Source organism: Nerophis lumbriciformis, linkage group LG04, assembly GCF_033978685.3.
Source record: "Nerophis lumbriciformis linkage group LG04, RoL_Nlum_v2.1, whole genome shotgun sequence".
NCBI lineage: Eukaryota > Metazoa > Chordata > Actinopteri > Syngnathiformes > Syngnathidae > Nerophis > Nerophis lumbriciformis.
This window is the reverse complement of record NC_084551.2, coordinates 11,872,537-11,895,989: the sequence shown is the minus strand read 5'-3', so window position 1 is coordinate 11,895,989 and position 23,453 is coordinate 11,872,537. Positions and strand designations below refer to the sequence as shown.

Here is a 23,453-nt window from a genome sequence, read left to right as displayed (position 1 = left end):
TAATTTGAAAGCGGAAGTAGGTTCGACGCTATCTTCGGTTAATCTGCCCACGTAGATAAACAACGTGCAGGTCAAAGGCGGGCAGATGGTGTCGTGTTCGTCAGTATTCATTGGGGACCCTCGTAGTAAGGACGTTGGTGTTTTCTAAATGCTGTTTTTTTTAAGTTGCTTGACAGAATGACGACATTGAACCAATGGTACTCCACAAACTGCTGCCTGTGCTGCCATGTCCGCACAGGAACCATCATCTTGGGGGTCTGGTACATGGTGAGCATCACTATCAATATTATTTCACCTATTGTTTCTCTTTATTTAAAATAGGGACAGCACATATTAAAAACATTGATATATGTAAATATTTCAGGTTATGGCCAAAGGCTAATTTCCGTCGGTATTCCCCTGGCAGGTTGGCGTATACATACAATTAAATAATAAATATTAGACATGACTTTACAATGTGTACTGATATATACTACCATTCCTAACTAGTTAGCTTCAAAATAGTCAGCTAATAGCAAGTCATGAGCTCACATGCCTATGCACACTTTAGAATGTTGTTTATGTACAAAATGTATAATTGATTTGCCATTTTGTAATTGTAATGCAGAAGGCAAACATGGAAAGATGATGTGTCCCTCCCTATGAATAAATGAAAACTCTGCAGGTAGCAGGTGGATTTAGTTTCAGACTGCCAGACAATTTTCCATTACCACCACCTGATCATCTGACCAGATAGGATCTTCATGCCATGCATGTAGTATTATACCAGTGAACTAAACATTGCAAATTTCATTCATGAGATATTTCCATTAGTTTACTCTGGTCAGTGTAGTTTTCTATGCCGATGATTTCATTGAGTACACCTGTACTGCCAGGTTATTTATTAGTTTTTATTACTGCAATTTCAATGTTGATGATGTGCATTTGTTAGAAAAAAAATGAAGGTTACGGTAAGTTGAATAATATTTGTTTATTCCAACTATTTTCCCTACAATGCGCATTGAGGCTATAAAGTGTGTTGTATCCGATTACTCGATGAATAGAAAAGTACCAATGATTGTCGCACACACTAGGTGTGACGAAATTATTCTCTGCATTTGACCCATCACCCTTGATCACCCCCTGGGAGGTGAGGGGAACAGTGGGCAGCAGCGGTGGCCGTGCCCGGGAATCATCTTTGGTGATTTAACCCCCAATTCCAACCCTTGATGCTGAGTGATTGATAGATTACGCAATTACTAAAATAATCAATAAGTGCCGCCCGAAGAGTGACGTAAACATTGTAAATGAATAGATGAATACTAAGACGCGGCGTGTGCCAATTATTGGCACTTTAACTTTAACTTTTAAGTGTATTATAGCCAAAACTGACAGACAAATATATATTGTTTATAGACGAGGGACTTAATCGATAAATCGTTGCAGTCCTCATAAGGTGTATATAGGTATACAACGATTATTCGATAAAATTGATTAATTTGATTAGAAAAAAGCTTTAATTTTTATTCCGTTGCTTTAATTAATCCTTTAATAAGGGTAATTAATACAAAATAGAAAATGCAGATCACACAGAGTGCCCGGAACCTTAAATATACGCACATATTGGGCGGTATAGCTCAGTTGGTAGAGTGGCCGCCAGCAACTTGAGGGTTCCAGGTTCGATCCCCGCTTCCGCCATCCTAGTCACTGCCGTTGTGTCCTTGGGCAAGACACTTTACCCACCTGCTCCCAGTACCACCCACACTGGTTTAAATGTAACTTAGATATTGGGTTTCACTATGTAAAGCGCTTTGAGTCACTAGAGAAAAGCGCTATATAAATATAATTCACTTCACATTGTTTCCAAAGAGCCTCTTCAATAGAGTGCAGTTTAAAAAAAAAAAAAAAATGTTACTAACACATGTAAGTACAATTTCAGTGTTGATGTCTCTCCATTAGGAAAAAAGAGTGCCAGTTATGGCAAGCAGAAAAATCTTTGATTATTTCAACTATTTACCCTGAAATAGGCATTGAGAATATTAAGGGTATTTTATCCGATTACTCAATTAATTCGACAAACTAATCGATTTGTAACAAATTCCGACTTTAGATGATAGATGATATCCGATTAATCGTCCTCTTCGTCCCTGTACTTGGTAAACATCCTATGCTTATACTGTCTCTTCAAGTGTCTGACATTAGTACATCCTTTGAGTTCTTCACTCCATTATTTAATTCCATTTCGGGGTATGCAAAATTATTTTAGTACTGTATATGCTCACAATTGTTTTAAATGTAATTTTCTCTCTTAAAAACGGTTGTACATTATTGGGAAGCTGGTTGCTTTTAGATGTTTAAAATATACATGTTATATATTAGTTAGGGGCAGAATGCATAACATTCCAGTATAGATACGCCATTGCACACCACAAATGAGATAATAAAGATATTGCTTTTTTTAAATGTTTTATTATAGTGAGTTCAGTACATGTAATTTGAAATCCTGACATGTCTCTGTGAGTTTACTTTCTAAACGGCCTGCCTCCTCCTCCGTATTGTTTGTCTTATCTGCCCATATGTCCTGTGTCCCTAAGCTCATCAACGCCGTGGTGTTACTCATCCTGCTCACGGCACTCGGTGATCCTGAGCAGTACCACCTGACCAGTGCTGAGTTGGCTAATGACTTGGATGTCATGGATGATGCCAGTAAGTAAGCAAATCGTCCAAACAGGACATGTTGTCAAACTGATATGTTACACCATTATATATATATAAAATATACGATCATAATATTAATAGGTGCATACCGTAGTTGTTCACAGTTGGAGCAGGTGTGCACAGAACAACATGGCAGGTGGGTCGCAGTGAGAGTCATAGTTAGCCTTTTTTGTCCTACTTTCCAGGGATTAAACTGTTCCCTGATTTTTTTGCCACAGATTGGCACTGCAACCTATTTTCTAACCAACCATTGATAGATAAAAGAATGAACGCAGGTTTATCACACATAATTAATGACCAATTACCTTTTCTATGAACATTGTGAATATCTTGCATTGAAGAAAGTGATGATTAGCGTAGATGGTTATAGTAGTTGGTTAATTGAGTTGTTGACAGTAGGGTAGCAGCTATCGATTTTTAGTAATCCATAGATTAGTTTGATTAATTAATTGAGTAATCAGATAAAACACATTGTATAACCTCAATGCATATTTTAGGGAGGCCAGTTGAAATAAACACTTTTTTTTTTTGCTTTTTTTCTAATAAGTGCACATAATTTTCTTCAGTGTGTACTATAGCAAGGGTTCTTAACATTTTTGACCTCGGGGTCCAACTTTTCCACTACAGAGGGCCCAAGGGCCCACTCTGATATTAACACTGAATTAATAATCTTACTCTTGATATTAATAATAATATTTATATCTAACCTACTTACAAAAATAATATTCCATCTTGCTAAATGATAATAATGAAATAGTTAAAATTGATAAAATATTTTAAAATTAATATTTAAATAGGTGAATTTTTTTATATTTAACTAAACTGTCAATAAATGTAAGTGCAAATGAAAATTCAGCTTCACCACTTTAGCCATATTTATTGCTCTTTAGAAATTTATCTTCGACTTCTTTTGTTTGTTCGAGTTTTTCATCCATCTAGTGGTACGTCCAAGAATCACCTGATTAAAATTTTAAACACGGTGTTACTGTTCAAACGTTGTGTAATGTTACAGTGGCCAAAAATATTAAATGTACTTGTTAAAGGAGCAATCACAGTCAAAATTCTGTTTGGTGGTAGCGGGGGTGTATAATGTAGCTCGGAAGAGTTAGAGATGCATGGGATTCTGGGTATTTGTTCTGTTGTGTTTGTGTTGTGTTACGGTACGGATGTTCTCCCAAAATGTGTTCGTCATTCTTGTTTGGTGTGGGTTCACATTGTGGCGCATATTAGTAAGAGTGATAAACTTGTTTATATCGCCACCCTCAGTGTAACCTGTATGGCTGTTGACCAAGTATGCTTGCAGTCACTTACGTTTGCAGGCAGGGGCCGCATACAACATGTAAAAGAGCTGGCACGTTGTTAGTACAGGCTGTAGAGGGAGCCAATGGCAGTGCCATCACGGCACGTCCTTATTATTGTTGTTTGGTCGAAAATCAGCTGACTTTTGAAAGGATAGTAGCCCTGAATTACGGGAATCTCGCGGAAAAATCGGGAAGGTTGGCAAGTATGACGCTGTCAAGCGCCATTCATATAAAACTTGTGGGCCGCACTAACATTAAATTTTCATATTAAGGTGCGGGCCGCAAAATAACGTCTCACGGGCCGGGCCGCAAATTAACGTCTCACGGGCCGCGTGTCTGAGAACCCTGGTTTATACATAGCACAAAACAAAAAAAAGCTTTGTATGCAGTGTTATTAGGGCCCGCATGGCCCATTGTATAAGGACTCCCTTTGGGAGTCCTTATACAATGGGACATAAGGACCTATTGAATTTGTAAGGTTTTATTCTTTATTCTTTATTCTTCCGCCGCCACATTAAACTGTAATTTGACCCACTTAACATGCTTCAAAACTCACCATATTTGACCCACACATCAGGACCTGCGAAAATTACCTTTTTAAAAAAAAAAACAACCTCAAAACTCAAAATTGCGCTCTAGCGCCCCCTAGGAAAAAAAAAAACTAGACTGCCTATATCTCCCACTAGGAAGATCGGAGAGACATGAAACAAAAACCTGTATGTAGGTCTGACTTAGACCTAGTTTTCATAATTGTATATCATCGGGCAAAAATCAACAGGAAGTTGGCAATTCCCCCTTCAAGACAAAAAAGTACTAAAAACTGTCACTTTTGCCTCTTTGAGCTGTAATTTGACCCCCTTAACATGCTTCAAAACTCACCGAACTGAACACACACATCAGGACTGGCAAAAATTGCGATCTAATAAAAAAACCTAACCCCAAATCTCAAAATTGTGCTCTAGCGCAATTTTTTAATGAAACGCACAAAAAACTGCTCCTCGGATGAAAAAACTGACAAAACTGCCTGTAACTCCCACTGGGAAGGTCGGAGAGACATGAAACAAAAACCTCTATGTAGGGCTCACTTAGACATTTCATAAATTGACAACCCCCAGCAAAAATCAACAGGAAGTTTGCTATTCCCCCTTCAAAACAATTTTTTTGTAAAAACCGGTCACCTTCCTTCAAAAACTATCTCCTCTGAGCGCGTTTGTCGTTTCTGCTTCAAACTAACACAGGAGAGAGATTAAACCCTTGTGTATAAAATAATAGAACAGCGTTTTAATACCTGCTCTGGTTTTGATTTTATGACCCTTCAAAGACCTGCTGCGCTGATGCTGCTGCGCTGCTGTTTTTTTAAGATGGCTGCTTAAAAGTAGGAAGCACCAGCGTGCCTACACAATGCAGACAAGGTAGGTACACTAGACAAAAGTATTGGGACACTTATGACTACCACCGGACAAAAGTATTGGGACACTTAGGCCGAAAACTGGACAAAAGTATTGGGACACTTAGGCCGAAAACTGGACAAAAGTATTGGGACACTTGGGACTACAACTTGACAAAAGTATTGGGACACTTAGGACTACAACTTGCCAAAAGTATTGGGACACTTGGGACTAAAACTGGACAAAAGTATTGGGAGACTTAGGACTAGCACCTGCCAAATACGCGGGCCCGACCAACGCTGCTTGCAGCTTTAATTTCATTTTAAATTTCAAAAGAGTTTTGTGGCTCCCAATGTTTTCTTTAATTTGTGAAACGGGTCAAAATGGCTCTTTGAGTGGTAAAGGTTGCCGACCCCTGTGCTAGGACCATAATAGCTGAATAGACAAGCGTGTTGTCAATAATAAATCTCTAACCAACACATTTTACACAGAAATTAGGCTATTGTCAGGAAGAAGTACGTCATACCTGCATACAACATCACAACAAATGGCAATCATATGGTTATTGTCAGTACTATCAGAAAACAAAGACTAAAACAAACTACAACCAACACTAGCAATGGTTTTACTGGTGAAAATAAGTAGAGCGTGCTTAGTAGCCTAATGTATGCCCAAAACTAGTGAGGAGACATTTTACCAAGGTATGCCTATAAGCGACACAAATGAAAATTATTTTATTATGTAATTTGGCTAATTTGTCTCCATACGTTTTCACATTGCCAATGTTGGAACCCATTTCCTCAGCGTATCAGCAATATTGAGAACGAAATAGGCACTGACACTACCCATATCCACAAAGGTTTTATTTGTCGAAAATATATTTTGCCCTGTCAGTTCGATGACAGATATATTTCCCCCGTTAGCCTATATGTCGATGTGTCACACTAGGAGCACCATCAAAGCATTCGTTGCACAAACATACTAACTTTGTCAGACAAGATCATAGACTGTATTGGACAATATAGTTTAACATACAAAATGTCCATTTCCATCTATTACAAGTAATAAGAAAACGTAAATGCCTGACATACATATCAAGGAGGAAATTAGCAAGTTTGGCGTCAGATGAAAAAATCTTCTCCGCCTTCAATCGTCTCTATTTTTCAAAGGCATCCCTGATACAAATCCTCATTTTGTTCATGGCTTTGTCATGAATAAGTTGAGAATCGTAACAACCCCTTTTAGATTTACTAAGGTCTGACATGTTTAGTAACTTTACCAGTGGTAGTAACTAGACCAGGGGTCGGCAACCCAAAATGTTGAAAGAGCCATATTGGACCAAAAATACAAAAGCAAATCTGTCTGGAGCCGCAAAAAAATTAAAAGCCATATTACATACAGATAGTGTGTCATGAGATATAAATTGAATTAAGAGGACTTAAAGGAAACTAAATTAGCTCAAATATACCTACAAACGAGGCATTATGATGCAATATGTACATATAGCTAGCCTAAATAGCATGTTAGCATCGATTAGCTTGCAGTCATGCAGTGACCAAATATGCCCGATTAGCACTCCCCACAAGTCAATAACATCAACAAAACTCACCTTTGTGCATTCATGCACAACGTTAAAAGTTTGGTGGACAAAATGAGACAGAAAAAGAAGTGGCATTAAACACGTCCTAGAAAGTCATACATGTAAACAAACTACGGTGAGTTCAACGACCGCCAAAATTAGTAGGACAAAACGGCGCTTGCCAAATACTCAATCAGTGAAGCATGTTTAATACAAACAGTGTGCTTTATAACAATTAGGGAGGTTTGTGTCATGTTTGGCCTCTTACAGAAACCATATTAAAACAAAAAATAAATTATTTCCTCTCATCTTTTTCCATTTTTCATACATCTTTGTAAAAGCTCCAGGGAGCCACTAGGGCGGCGCTAAAGAGCCGCATGGGGCTCTAGAGCCGCGGGTTGCCGACACCTGAACTAGACGAAGATGGCAGCGCGTAACTGGCAACCTGGATGTGACGTGGACCCTGACTTAAACAAGTTGAAAAACTTATTCGGGTGTTACCATTTAGTGGTCAAATGTACGGAATATGTACTGCACTGTGCAATCTACTAATAAAAGTTTCAATCAATTCAATCAAAAAAAACACACTCACTGACTCTCTAATTGGTCAAACGGTAGAGGGCGGGACATCGAAATGAAAACAACAAGATTTCGGGGCTGTAAATCTTATTAATGCCTTTTGACATATCAGGGCCATTTAATGATGACTTGACATGATATTATTACATATGGCTCCTTTAAATAAAACCTCTGCCTTGTTTTTAATGAATACTTAGGCCTGCTACACTATTGTATTTCAATGTTTGTTATTATGGTGGTACTTGGAGAGCCAGGGGTTTTCTGAGGTGATACTTGGTGAAAAAAAGTTTGATAACCACTGCAATAGTAATGATCACCTATCTCTGATGTGTCATCATTCTCCATAAAGTACTTGATTTGTTTGCTAAATATTTTTTGATTCCTTCTTTGTCTTCCGGGGAAAGCTAATACAAACATTTCAGCTGTTCATTAATACATTTGCCTGTTGTCTTTTTTAATCCTCATCATCTTTTGTCCTCTCTTGGAAGGAGAACGTAATGACGATCTTATATGCAATACTTGTTTTATATCAGATGTGTGATATTGCAGTCTTCTTCATCTTACACACACTTTACAGGCTCCCAACATTCCCACAGCAGCCCTCTTCTCATGCAGTCTAAATCCTTTGTATTTTCTACCAAATATTTTGATGAAGTTCTTTTAGAATTCAAAGGATTGTCTCTTATTGTGGTTTTCAGGAAAGACAATAGTTTGTCCAGTTGTTTGGGTGTTTTTGGCTCATAGTAAAAATTATTATTTTATTTTACTTTCTATTGTGTGGGTTTTTCACTGCGCCAGGATCTTCTAAATCTGCTTTTTTATAATACGTTTATTGACATGTCTTGGATTGTCTCTTTTTACAGGCGTAGACTCTGTAGTACTCTGAAACGTTACAATACTCTCTTAAAAGTGTGCCTTGTCTTTCTGTTTTAGACATGTGCATCGCCTCATCCATCTCCCTGCTGATGATACTCATATGTGGGATGGCAACATATGGTGCATACAAGGTCAACTAAATGTTGTTTTATTATTAGTTTGCTGTGCTTTTGCACACCTTCACGCGTCTTATTGAAAAAAAAATGGGACATAATTGGATTATCACTCTGTATCTAATTCCTAAGTGAGGGATGTTCTGATCAGCGTTTTATGCTGCTTATTCTAATGAGTGAGATTGGCTGATATCAACACCGATACCAATCAAATGTATTAACTATAAATGTAATTATGGTGAGTGCTATTGACAATTTAACAATATCAATCCAATAATTAAACTCATTCCTTATTCTCTTATTTACATACAATTGTTTGATAAAAAAAAAAAAGTCTATAGTGCACAATAAATTAAACTACTAATTTCAATATTTTGCCCTCCAAGTCCTAAATCCTCCTGTGTCTAGGGAATCATTTCATGAGTGTGTAAATCTTAACAAAAACGACCAAAAGATTATTTTGAGAAAATACAAATATTGATACAACCACTCTGGTGTCGCACATATAATGATACTACCCTTGTTATCGACACAACCAATTTATGGATTGATCTGTCCTCCTCTTGCGTGTCATGTACTGACTGGGACAATGCAGACACACCAAGAATTGTCGTCATATTATCCTCTCTCTAACTCTTGTTAATCTACTCTGGAAAGTAATTTCATGTTAATAACTGATTACTTTCTGCTGTAACTTGCTTCCATCTACACTTCCAAAACTTTACTAAGCACCTCTTTATTGGTGTTGTTTAAAGCTAGCTTAGTGGTCGGTTAGCCTAGCTATTAGCATGCCTGCTTCGGGCTTGCTCTCGGTGTGTAACATGTTTATCCTCGTCCTCCAGTGATAATGGTACTTAAGATATGTACAGTTTATTTGCCGCAATGGAGGTGATTATTATTATTATTAGCTTATCAATCAATTAATCAATCAATCAATGTTTATTTATATAGCCCTAAATCACAAGTGTCTCAAAGGGCTGCACAAGCCACAACGACATCCTCGGTACAAAGCCCACATAAGGGCAAGGAAAAACTCACCCCAGTGGGACGTCGATGTGAATGACTATGAGAAACCTTGGAGAGGACCGCATATGTGGGTAACCCCCCCCTCTAGGGGAGACCGAAAGCAATGGATGTCGAGTGGGTCTGACATAATATTGTGAGAGTCCAGTCCATAGTGGATCCAACATAATAGTAAGAGTCCAGTCCATAGTGGGGCCAGCAGGACACCATCCCGAGCGGAGACGGGTCAGCAGCGCAGAGATGTTCCCAGCCAATGCACAGGCGAGCGGTCCACCCCGGGTCCCGACTCTGGACAGCCAGCACTTCATCCATGGCCACCGGACCTGTGCCCACCCCCCCTCCACAAGGGATAGAGGGGAGCAGAGGAGAGAAGAAAAGAAACGGCAGATCAACTGGTCTAACAGGGGGGCTATTTAAAGGCTAGAGTATACAAATGAGTTTTAAGATGGGACTTAAATGCTTCTACTGAGGTAGCATCTCTAATTGTTACCGGGAGGGCATTCCATTGTACTGGAGCCCGAATAGAAAACGCTCTATAGCCCGCAGACTTTTTTTGGGCTCTGGGAATCACTAATAAGCCGGAGTTCTTTGAACGCAGATTTCTTGCCGGGACATATGGTACAATGCAATCGACAAGATAGGACTGAGCTAGACCGTGTAGTATTTTATACGTAAGTAGTAAAACCTTAAAGTCACATCTTAAGTGCACAGGAAGCCAGTGCAGGTGAGCCAGTATAGGCGTAATATGATCAAACTTTCTTGTTCTTGTCAAAAGTCTAGCAGCCGCATTTTGTACCAACTGTAAGCTTATAAGAGCGCCTCCACACCAGCTCCAGCAATAAATACAGTGTCAGGCAGAGGGGCTGGGTGTTTGTGTTCAACATTAAAAAGCCTTAATTGGCAATGGCGATAAAGATTTTATTTCACATAAATCCGCCAATACTGATCCCTAGTCCCTACACGTTTACAGTATTGTAATTGGGCAGGATTCTGTAGTTGCCAACGGTCCCTTGAAAAACGGAATCGTTCCGTATTTAGTAACAAAAGTACGCATATCAATCTGTAAAGGGACGCACTTTGTCCCGTTTACCGTGTAAATCAAAACAGTATTTGAAATGTTGAAAAATTATTGCATGACAAGGCGCTTTTATATCGCATTTTACGGTAAAGCTGCAGCACGGGACCAATGAGCTGACAGGACCCTCACACATGACCATTACGACACAGAATTCGGCGCTTCTCATTCATTGAGGCACTGGCGCGTGCGACGAAAGTACCGGAAGAAAACAGACAGTCTACCCACTAGTCAAATGAAAGCTGCATATTCACCGACTTCTGATGTATATAGAACTTTTAATGAATTATTTGAACAGTTCATTTATTTAATCGAAAGACTAATCGTTAGTGGTTTTATTTGATGCTGTCCCTGCATCTAAAATGTAAACAATCTTTTTCAGTTGCATGCTGCCTGGATCATACCGTTTTTCTGCTATCAGATCTTCGACTTTGCACTCAACACCCTTGTTGCTGTGAGCATTGTGGTCTATCCAAATACGATACAGGATTACCTGCAGCAATTGGTAAGAAAGACAGCCTGGTGTTATGTTTTAAAGTGTTTGTACATCTTTTATGGATATGGTCAAGTATAGTGCTCTAATATACTGTACTTCATGTACACTTTCTACACCCCCCTTTGCAGCCTGACAATTTTCCCTACAAAGAGGACATTGCAGCTCTCAGTAATGTGTGCTTGGTCCTCGTCGTGCTGCTCTTCATCAGCTGTATTTTGGCCTTCAAGGTATGTCCTCTTCCATGTTTGTGGAGCAACACGATCAATTATATTATCATATTACATAAATATTCATGTAAAACAGTTAAAGCTCCTTTTTTCTGGCTTGTAGAGTTGATGTGATGTCGGATTGCAAATTTTCACACCAATGATTGATTTACTGTACAGTGTAACAGTCAGATGTGAACAGAAACATACTACATTGATGGTGTTAAAGGAGTGCATATTTTCACACTGTACATAATAATTTTAATGCTGTCATTTTACACCAGGCTTACCTGATAGCATGCGTGTGGAGCTGTTACAGATACGTGTGCAGCCGCGGCACTGCACAAATCCTACTCTACGTCACAACCGATGACACAACGGTAAGACACAATTTTACAAACGCCGCTATGTATGGTGCACTGTAAACTACAAACACAATTATTAACATTTTGTTCGATGAACACCTTGGGCCGTATTTATCAAGTGTCTTAGAATTACTCCTAAGAAGTCTGCTAAGAGTTGACTTATAAGTAAAGAAATTATTCGCTGAAAGCTGCACTTAAAAGTTAGTTATCAAGCGTCTTACTCAGGCCCGGCCCTAACCAATCTGGCGCCCTAGGCAAGATTTTAGGTGGCGCCCCCCCACATCGGCAGTGAAGTGTATATACTCACAAGAAACCGAATAGCTTTGTCTTTGACCTTTTTTTTTTTTTACTTACAACTATACCTAATATATAAAGGGGTGGAAAAGTGACTATTACCTACAGGGCAAACATTAGCTAACCAGAAGGCAATAACAATGTAAATAAAAACACCTGCTTAAAAGATCTAATACAAATGTCCCTGAGGAATGTAAGGTGGGAGCAGAGGTGGGTAGTAACGCGCTACATTTACTCCGTTACATCTACTTGAGTAACTTTTGGGATAAATTGTACTTCTAAGAGTAGTTTTAATGCAACATACTTTTACTTTTACTTGAGTATATTTATAGAGAAGAAACGCTACTTTTACTCCGCTACTTTTATCTACATTCAGCTTGCTACTCGCTACTAATTTTTATCGATCTGTTAATGCACGCTTTGTTTGTTTTGGTCTGTCAGACAGACCTTCAAAGTGCCTGCGTTTCAACAAATACAGTCACTGGTGACGTTCACTCCGTTCCACCAATCAGATGCAGTCACTGGTGACGTTGGACCAATCAAACAGAGCCAGGGGTCACATGACCTGACTTAAACAAGTTGAAAAACTTATTGGGGTGTTACCATTTAGTGGTCAATTGTACGGAATATGTACTGTACTATGCAATCTACTAATACAAGTTCCAATCAATCAATCAAAAGTGTGAAGGAAAATAGACCATTTTTTATTTCAACCGTACACACCGTCAAAAGCCTAAAGACTGACTGCACAGTTCCTGTCTTCACAATAAAAGTGCCGCTCCATCGCGCCTGCGCTTTCAAAATAAGAGTCTCCGAAAGCCTGCGCAAACAAGCTAGCAAGCTACGGAGTTTGCCGCCAATGTATTTCTTGTAAAGTGTATAAAAACGAAAATGGAAGCTGGACATATAAGATGCCAAAAACCAACCACTTTCATGTGGTATTAGACAGAAAGGAGGAACTTTTTTTCTCCTCCATTTGAAAACGTGGACGTTTGTCATCACTACTGTCTGATCCCAATCAATGCAAGTCATCAGAATCAGGTAATACACCAACTTATATTCTTGTCTTCATGAAAGAAAGGAATCTATATGTGTTAAACATGCGTGTATATTCATTAAAACACTATTAACATGTAAACAAAAACGGCAAAAAAAAAATAAATAAATTATATACTGTATATATCAATGTATGTATATATATATATATATATATATATATATATATATATATATATATATATATATATATATGTGTGTGTGTATATATATATGTATATATATGTGTGTGTGTGTGTGTATATGTATATATATATATATATATATATATATATATATGTATATATATATATATATATATATATATATATATATGTATATATATATATATATGTATATATATATATATATATATATATATATATATATATATATATATATATGTGTGTGTGTGTATATGTTACTCATCAGTTACTCAGTACTTGAGTAGTTTTTTTACAACATACTTTTTACTTTTACTCAAGTAAATATTTGGGTGACTACTCCTTACTTTTATTTGAGTAATAAATCTCTAAAGTAACAGTACTCTTACTTGAGTACAATTTCTGGCTACTCTACCCACCTCTGGGTGGGAGTACTGTAATTACCTAACGTTACATTATTATTTTCCAAAACAATTTAGCCCCCTCCACAATATTAACCCGACGTTAAAACAGAACTAGCTATTTATTGATTAGCAATTGCCGAATCATGTAACATTAGCTTAATGCTAAAAGCCAGGTTTCTATCACATTCTGTAACAGACAAATAATTTCATGTAGGCTAACGTTACCTACCTGCTACCTCTGTCTTTTCTCGTTTCTCCTCCTCTTCTTTTCTCTTTTTTCTTCCCTGAGCACCTGACAGTTTTGGCCGTTTTGACATCTTGTGTTGATTTTTTGATGTGGTGACGTTACGGGAAGGGAGGGGCGCACCGTGCGGGAGGGGGGGGGCGTAATGTTGTAACAAATAATATTTCTATTAAATAGGCTTTACTTTGCATTTTAATTAACGTGGGATTATTTTTTGCATTTAGAAATAATAGTGCCAACTTTTTTTTTTTTTTTTTTTTTTCTTTTCCTCCAACATTTGTGGCACTGACGTGGCGCCCCTTGATGGACGGCGCCCTTAGCATTTGCCCTGGTCTTACTCATACTTTCAGCGAAGTGTAGGACTGAATCTTAAGTGTCACACTCAGAGCTGAATTACGACATTACTATGTGCCGTAAACGGAATTTTAGGTGATGTCATTTCTGAGTCCATAGAAATGACCAATCACGGAAGGGAATCCCTTGTCTAAGAATAAAGAAATGTCTTATAAATATTTAAGTGGACAATGGGAGTGTATATTTTGACAATAAACTACAAAATAATACAAAACAAACAAACAATATTGGCAATGAATCAAAAATAAATGTTTCCTTTTCTTTCCAATTCATTTTCCCAGTGGCGAGATATCGAAGCATTGTGATGACCTTTAGTTCTGCTGTGAAAGCTCTGCTGTGTGATGTTGCTGATGAGATGACGCCCCTTATTAAATCTCTGACAAAAATAATACCCGCTCTGTCTAAACGATACCGTTTGATCAGCTGCTCGTCATCAAACAAAGCCAGGACATCCTTCCGCTCCCTGAACGTTCGCGCACGTCTCTCTCGCCTCAGTGCCATCCCCCGCTGGCAACTCCTAACCACTTAGGACACCTCTGAAGGTCTCTTAAATATCGTGGAGAGTAGGAGTGATTCTTAGACTTAAGAAAGTTGATAAATAGCTTTTATTCTTAAGTTTGAGAGTAGGACTACATTTCGCAAATTCTCAGGACTTAAGTGTAAAATGGCACTCTAAGACGCTTGATAAATACGGGCCCTGGTCCACAAGGCCAATTAAAACTCAACATCAGTATGGTATATTTAGAGCAGGGGTGTCCAAACCACGACCATTTTCAATTTGGCCCACGAGACACGGCACGTGTGCAATTTTGATAAGCAACCTATGTGGGCTCTGTACCGAGGATGTCGTTGTGGCTTGTGCAGCCCTTTGAGACACTTGTGATTTAGGGCTATATAAATAAACATTGATTGATTGATTGAACCTGGCCTTGCAAGGAGTTATCATATTAAATTTAAAGGAGCCTTATGTAATGATTTCATGTCAAGTCATCATTAAATGGCCCTGATATGTCAAAAGGCATTAATAAATCATTTTCTTTTCGAATACCTCTATGACTAATAACAGTAGTACAGCCGGGATATGCTCATTTCAAAATTAGATTTACAGCCCTGATATCTTGTGATTGTTTTCATTTCGGTGTCCCGCCCTCCACCGTTTGACCAATTAGAAAGTCAATGAGTGTGTCACATTCAGGTTGCCAGTTACGCACCGCCATCTTCGTCTTGTCTGGCTACTGCCACTGGTAAAGTTACTAAACATGTCAGACCTTAGTAAATCTAAAAGGCGCCGTTACGATTCTCAACTTATTCATGACAAAGCCAGGAACAAAACGAGGATTTGTATCGATGATGCCTTTGAAAGATGGAGACGATTGAAGGCGGAGAAGATGTTTTCATCTGACGCCAAACTTGCTAATTTCCTCCTTGATAGGTAAGTCGGGCATTTAAGTTTTCTTATTATTTCTAATAAATGGAAATGGACATTTAGTTTGTAAACTATATTGTCCAATACAGTCTATGATCTTGTCTAACAAAGCTAGAATGTTCGCGGAACGAATCCTTAGTGTGTGATAGTGTGTAGCTCCTAGTGTAATGCTTAGCATGCTAGCCCGGTCAATGACACATCGACATACAGGCTAACAGGGGAAATGTATGCCCGTTAGCCTGTATGTCAATGTGTATTCAAACTGACAGGGCAAAAGATACTTTTTCGACAAATAAAACCTATGTGGCTGTGGGTAGTGTCAGTGCCTATTTGGTTCTCAATATGCTGATACTCTGAGGAAATGGGTTCCAATATTAGCACGGCTGTCATCATGGCAATGTGAAACGTATGGAGACAGCCAAATCACATGATAAAATAACTACTCATTCGTGTAGCTTATAGGCATACCTTGATAAATGTCTCCTCATTAGTTTTGGTGTACGTTAGGCTGCTAAGCATGCTCTACTTATTTTCACCAGTATAACCATTGCTAGCATTGGTTGTAGTTTGTTTAAGTCTTTGTTTTGTGATAGTACTGACAATAACCATATGATTGCCATTTGTTGTGATATTGTACACAGGCATGATGTACTTCTTCCTGAAAATAGCCTAATTTCTGTGTAAAATTTATTGGTTAGAGATTTGTTATTGACAACGCTTGTCTATTATGGTCCCAGCCCCTCTACCCCTAGTTAGAGGCAGTGGAAGTTCCTTGGAGTAGCCCAGTTGATCGAGCTGGATTAGCCTGCGTATCTGGCAACCTCAGTCAGGGAGAGAGGGAGGGGACTACAGAATCCTGACCGTGATTGCAGTACCATTTCTGGCCACATTATTAAATATGGCACCTTTAAGTAGCCAGGAGTCTGACAGGTGGCAATTTCAATCAATCAATCAATCAATGTTTATTTATATAGCCCTAAATCACAAGTGTCTCAAAGGGCTGCACAAGCCACAACGACATTCTCGGTACAGAGCCCACATAAGGGCAAGGAAAAACTCACCCCAGTAAGACATCAATGTGAATGACTATGAGAAACCTTGGAGAGGACCGCATATGTGGGTAACCCCCCCCCTCGGGGAGACCGAATGCAATGGATGTCGAGTGGGTCTGACATAATATTGTAAGAGTCCAGTCCATAGTGGATCCAACATAATAGTAAGAGTCCAGTCCATATTGGGGCCAGCAGGAAACCATCCCGAGCGGTTTGTCACCATCTTGCAGACAATGTGAGAAACTCTAGTCAGTGACCATGATTTGTACTTGCATTACAAGCACAGCAGTTACTTGTATGACCCAATCCAAACAACCTTTCCTAGTCATTGTGCAGAAAAAAAAAAATCAACCAGCACAAAAAGTTAACACATGGTCACACATAACACAACTTGCTCACTGAACTTTGTGCATATAATAAAAAAAAGTGTCCCATCACCCATCCATCCATTTTCTACCGCTTGTCCCTTTGAAATTGCACCCATTTAAATCCCTTGCAAGGCATAATATGAAAAATGCTCTCTTGACACTTATCTATGTTTGACTTTTAGCTGCTAGATATTTCTGATTGATTACAAAGATTTAAAGAGGTTGTCACGGAAGTACACAAGGTAGGAGTTGAACTTTCACATACTCTTAATATTAAATTATAGTAATTGTTAATTATGTATCCATTATATTATTGTAATATGTAAATGTAATATGCTCAGCTTCCCACAGCCGTTATGTACAATAATTTAACATTTTCTGTGGATCTGATGCCATAATACTATGATGGTGTAATATTTTCATGTCCTCATAGTATGATACTGTGATGTATCATCGTGTCATGTCATCTTAGTATGGTACGGTGATGATATGATACTATGTACGTTCTTACTATTATAGCAGTGCTTCTCCAATATTTTATGTTACGCCCCCCCACCCCCAGGAAGAAGAAAATATTTTGTGCCCCCTCACTCTCCACCATGACTATAAATAGTGTAATTTGTTACAAGTATACCTCTGCATAACATTTAAAACGTATTAACATTCAAGGAAACAGCACACCGGTCGTTCCTCGTCTCCCACCGTGCTTACAGTGATGCCAAGTGCAACATACGCTTCATTATATTCTGGTACGGCAAAAAAAGCATCTTCCCCAAGGTCACATGCGCCCCCCTGGTATCGCACCACTCCCCCCCAGGGGGCCCCATCCACCCTTTGAGAAGGGCTGCTATTATAGTAACATAAGGTCAGTTACTGTGATCGTATGATGCTATGATACTGCAGAACTGTACTAAGACACTGATAGTATGATGTTATAATAGTCATACTGCGATGCTATGATAGTATGATACTATGAGGCTCTAATACTGTAATAGTATGAAACTATGATATTAAGATAGTATAATACGATAATGATCTGATATTAAGATAACTATGATGATATGATACTACAACAGTATGATACTGTTATTTTACGATGTTATCATTCTACAGTATTATAGTACGACACTAAAATAGTATGATACTATGATGATGCACCTGGGGATAGGTTGATTGGCAACACTAAATTGGCTCTAGTGTGTGAATGTGAGTGTGAATGTTGTCTGTCTATCTGTGTTGGCCCTGCGATGAGGTGGTGACTTGTCCAGGGTGTACCCCGCCTTCCAACTGAATGCAGTTGGGATAGGCTCCAGCACCTCTACGACCCTGAGAGGGACAAGCGTTAGAAAATGGATGGATGGATGGACTATGATGATATGATAGTGTTGCTATGATAGTATGATACTAACATAGAATAATATACTATAATATAATGTTACTATTAGAGATGTCCGATAATGGTTTTTTGCCGATATTCCGATATTGTCCAACTCTTTAATTACGGATACCGATATCAACCGATATATACAGTCGTGGAATTAACACATTGTTATGCCTAATTTGGACAACCAGGTATGGTGAAGATAAGGTCCTTTTTTAAAATATTAATAAAATAGAATAAGATAAATAAATTAAAAACATTTTCTTGAATAAAAAAGAAAGTAAAATAATATAAAAACAGTTACATAGAAACTAGTAATTAATGAAAATGAGTAAAATTAACTGTTAAAGGTTAGTACTATTAGTGGACCAGCAGCATGCACAACCATGTGTGCTTACGGACTGTATCCCTTGCAGACTGTATTGATATATATTGATATATAATGTAGGAACCAGAATATTAATAACAGAAAGAAACAACCCTTTTGTGTGAATGAGTGTAAATGGGGGAGGGAGGTTTTTTGGGTTGGTGCACTAATTGTAAGTGTATCTTGTGTTTTTTATGTTGATTTAATAATAAAAAATAAAAAAAAAAATAAAAAAACGATACCGATAATAAAAAAACGATACCGATAATTTCCAATATTACATTTTAAAGCATTTATCGGCAGGCTGATATTATTGGACATCTCTATTTACTATAATAGTATCATACTTTGATAGTGTGATACTGCGATATTACAATGCTACGATAGTATGATGCTATGATAGTGCGATACTGTAATACCATGATGTAGTGATAGTATGATATTACTGTATGATAGGGTGATACTATGATGCTGTGATACCATGACTATGATAGTGTGATACTATGATTGTATGACACTATGGTAGTGTATTACTATACACTACTATACTGATGCTAACATGGTATAATGCTATGGTACCATGACGAGCCAATTAGGAGCAGAGCTGACCGAGATATTGATTTATTCACGTACAGCTAATATAATATAATCTAATTACACCGGCAGTCAGAGGGAGTTCATTATTTGAGGTCCATAAACTCCTTATGAGATTAGAATTCCAAATGAAACGCTGCATTGTTTGACACTTCAACGTGTCATTGTTTGTTGGGTCATTGGTCAGACATAACGACAATGTTGCTTTGGACTGCATGTTGGCTCACATAAAGCAAGCAGTTTTCTTTTAAAGGCTTGTTCTCCGTCTGCTTCCCCTTATGTACAGGTGCTCTTTCCTCCTTATGACAACAGCGTGGATGTTCCGACTAAACAGGGCGCTCCTCGGTCCTCTCCCACAATGACCGCATGAGGACATTCCCAAGAACCCTCGGTAGGAAGTCTTTGTACAATCCACGTCTGCACCTCACTGCCTCTTTAAGCATTCGGTAACACATTTGCTATGAACAGCCGTCACACACCATCATTGTGTACGTCGTAGGGGTGTGACGATACTCTCATTTCACGAGACGATACATGATATCGGGTTCGCGAGACAAGGTTTTAACATTAATTTCAAGCAGGTGCCCATGCAGGGTGGTAGAGTTGTGACAATTGGCTGGTGTTGAGGGGGCTTATGGAGCAATGCATTAACTTATAACTTGTTTTCACAACTAAAACCTAAAATGAAAAATCATAGAAAGTTAAAGAAAATATAGTAATATTTTTTGAGGAGCTCTACAGCGTCTTCTGCATCTCTGATATCGCAGCTGTCAAGTGTGTCACTGATTCGTCTGTATCGTATTATCTCTGGGCTGCTGTAGATTGCTGGATTGCATCTGCTGCTGGCAGAAGCAATCCGGTGCGTTAAGAGTGTTTTTCAGTCCCCTTTTGGCGTCCATTATTGACAATTTAGCAGTTTATGCTTGGCGTAGACATGGAGCGTTGGCTTGAAGGAGAGCTGAAGCTAGCTTTGTTTGCTAGCGTTCAGTTTTTAGTGTGCACAACGTACTTATTAACGTGTGGTTCCAATCACTCACGCACGGCCAGGCAAATATACTTCTATTAAACAAACAACCTTCTGACTATCTTCTACCCACTTTTCTTATGAGGAGAAATATCGTCACGTTTTATTCTGGTGAGATTTCGTGACACAAGATCTTGTCACATCCCTAATAATACATTGTGTAATGGACTTGTGACCTTCTTCTTAGTCATACTGACTAACTACCAATATCTGTCATTTTGGCTGACATTATTAATAGATGAAAGATATATTTTTATTAATGCTGTGTTTGCTGTGTGCGTGTAATTGTATTGTGCGTCAGACACACACTTTGTATTCATGCAAAGTACCCTTAGTAAAGAGTGAATGGTTGCTGTGTTGTTTTGTCCTATCATGTTGTCTCCTATCAGCTGCACCTTAACATGTTGAAAATGTTTATTTTATTGAAAAAATAGTCTTGTTGTAAAGCATCGGGCCTTTGTGTTATGAAAAAAAGAAAATGGACCCGAGTTGTGTTTTCCTTAATAAGGCCAGTGGTCTGCTATGTGGAAACACACGTCTGTTTCCCCAGGTATGCTTATTGGAAAATGCTGTGATGTGCAATCAAAGTGAAAAATAAATAGATGTTTGCAAAATGTGTCTTGTATTACCTTCATACTTTTAATACATCCTTGCTTCTGGGGTGTGAATAAAACATGGAAAGTATTTGTAAGATATGATCTACTACCTTGCGAAGTGCTCATTGTGTGGTTGGGATTCCAGTGACGGAGTCTTTCCATAAACCCAAGCTCGACTTTGGATGATATATATCTCAAAAATAGACTTTATAACCTTCGCAGAGACTTGTGTTTGGACTTGACGACCACATGAATTAGCAGTACCACATTTATGTCCAATTGTCCAGTTTTGAAATGGAACTTCTGACTTTACCTTTTTCTATTTGACTAGACATTACAAACCTGCTCAAGATTTACAGTGGAACCTGCAAAGACAACCACAAGCTGCTCTGTTGTAATGCTAAAATAAGTACAGTGAATTCACACTTATTTGCAGAAAATATATATTAAAAAAAACTTATCAGGAAAAAAATTAAAGTAAAAAAAATAATCAGAACAAACGTCTTATTCACCTTAAGTTTATAGTATTCTTTCGAAGTCATAATACAGGTATGTATGTATACGTGTGTGTGTATATGTACTAGAGATGCGCGGATAGGCAATTATTTCATCCGCAACCGCATTACAAAAGTCGTCATCCATCCGCCATTCACCCGAACCAACATTTTATCAAAACCACACCCGCCCGCACCCGCCCGTTGTTATATATCTAATATAGACGATGCAAGGCATTAGTGAGGTTATAAAGCTTTTGCCTGTTAAAGAAAGGAGACTGATCCAATGCAGCAGAGACATTCAATGTGTGCCACGCATCTCTTGGCCACGCATTCGTGGCTAAGAGATATTAATGCGTGATAATATTATTTATCATTATTATAATATTATTGTCATTTCCATTAAGAAAGTGTTGACTATTGTTGCCAATGCCCTCAGATCAGGAGTGCGTTCCTCACACTTTGTGTGCGCAGTTGCAGCAAGCCGAACGAGGCTCTTAAGAAGTTTAAAAAATGTTTTAGAAAGACTAGGCCTATATTTTCGTTAGGTAAAAAAAAGTTCTGAATTTATTTCAATGAATATTAACTTGTTAACGTTATAATGCTCAAATAGGGACGAGGGCGGGGTGCACAGTGAAACAGTGAACAATTTTGCGACAAAGATGAACCTTTATTGATTGATCTGCAGCCATGACAAAATATCAGACAATCTCCATTGTCAACGACAGGCAGGGAAATAAAGATAAACACATAGCCTATGTTGTAGGCATAGGCTCATACGTTTTTAAGTTGAAATAAAAAAAAATAAAAAAAATGTGCCTCATAAGCCTTAGCCTGTCAATCACGCGCACAAACTTAAATTATACAATAACATGTATGTCATCTCTATTTAAACAAAAATAAATTAAATAAATAATAATAACAAATTACCTGCAACTTATTGGCCAAGGCAAATAGCTGAAGGGGGGAAATCAAACCTATCAGACTGCACTTTATCATCAAACTTGAATTATAATGAAAATAGACGGTCGCGACAAACAAAGCAGGCTAAATATCCTTACATTGTTGCCAATCGGAGATGAGCTTCACTTGAAAGCGAGGCCAAATAATTATTCACACATAGTAGTATATCTCGAATAGAAAAAACCCACAATAAACAACGCAATTGCCTTAATTCCTTTGCATTGTAGTGCGCCCAAACAACACGTAACCATCAAAATTATTTAGCTGACCGAACTCAATATAGGTTAGACATGGGCTTATTTGGTATAGCCTATAGGTAACGTAGACTAATTCGTTTAACATATCCAACCGTATGTCTACTTACTTTTTTTTTTGTTAGCACTATGCAGGAATAAAATGGCATCTACAGTGCCAGGATTCATGCGAGAGCGCCTGGCCTCTAAAATGCGCCCTGCTGCGCTGAAGGAGCGCTCACTTTCGCCACTGTTGCTGGGATGCGGTGCCTGATGAAAAATTGACTGTTTCAAAGAGTGCTGCTCGTTTTTCGTATGTGGGTAACAACATTTAACTATGTATATATATTTCCGAATTGGTTCAACCGCAATCGCAACCCGCTCGCATCTATTTAAAATCTATTTTTACCCGCCCGACTCCGCGGTTGTGTCCGCAAACCGCGCATCTCTAGTATATATATATATATGTATATATATATATATAGTTACATACATACTTACTTTTTTCCAAAGGTGCTATTGACATGAACATTTCACCAGATGTTGGAATCAACCCAAGTTATCCATACATACAAAGAAAGTAGAACAGCTAATCAGAAATTAAATTGTGTGACACTGAGAAAAAGTACTGAACACATGAAGAAGGGGAAGCGCAAAAAGGCATGCAAAGCCAAAACAACACCAACAATCTATCTATAATCAACAACAATCCAGCCCTTGTCAGTGCAAATTATTATTAGCTGGTTCAGTCCTAATTGGTGG

The 23,453-nt window shown here is 38.3% G+C and overlaps 1 protein-coding gene across 1 annotated transcript; it reads left to right on the top strand.

Moving 5' to 3' along the window:
* The first annotated feature begins 165 nt into the window (after positions 1–165).
* Positions 166–21,023, top strand: LOC133596176 (lysosomal-associated transmembrane protein 4B-like). The gene is made up of 7 exons (XM_061948935.2): positions 166–267; positions 2,574–2,685; positions 8,478–8,551; positions 11,014–11,136; positions 11,256–11,354; positions 11,618–11,713; positions 19,668–21,023. Exons 1-7 carry the CDS (start codon positions 178–180, stop codon positions 19,749–19,751), a joined length of 678 nt encoding a protein of 225 aa, XP_061804919.2. The 5' UTR covers positions 166–177; the 3' UTR covers positions 19,752–21,023.
* The last annotated feature ends 2,430 nt before the right edge of the window (positions 21,024–23,453 follow it).

Coding starts and splice junctions, on each gene's coding strand:
- LOC133596176 (XM_061948935.2), top strand. CDS start 178: ATGACGACATTGAACCAATGGTACTCCACAAACTGCTGCCTGTGCTGC. Junction 11,137..11,255: donor AGGATTACCTGCAGCAATTG/GTAAGAAAGACA, acceptor CCCCCTTTGCAG/CCTGACAATTTTCCCTACAA. Junction 11,714..19,667: donor TCACAACCGATGACACAACG/GTAAGACACAAT, acceptor CCTTATGTACAG/GTGCTCTTTCCTCCTTATGA.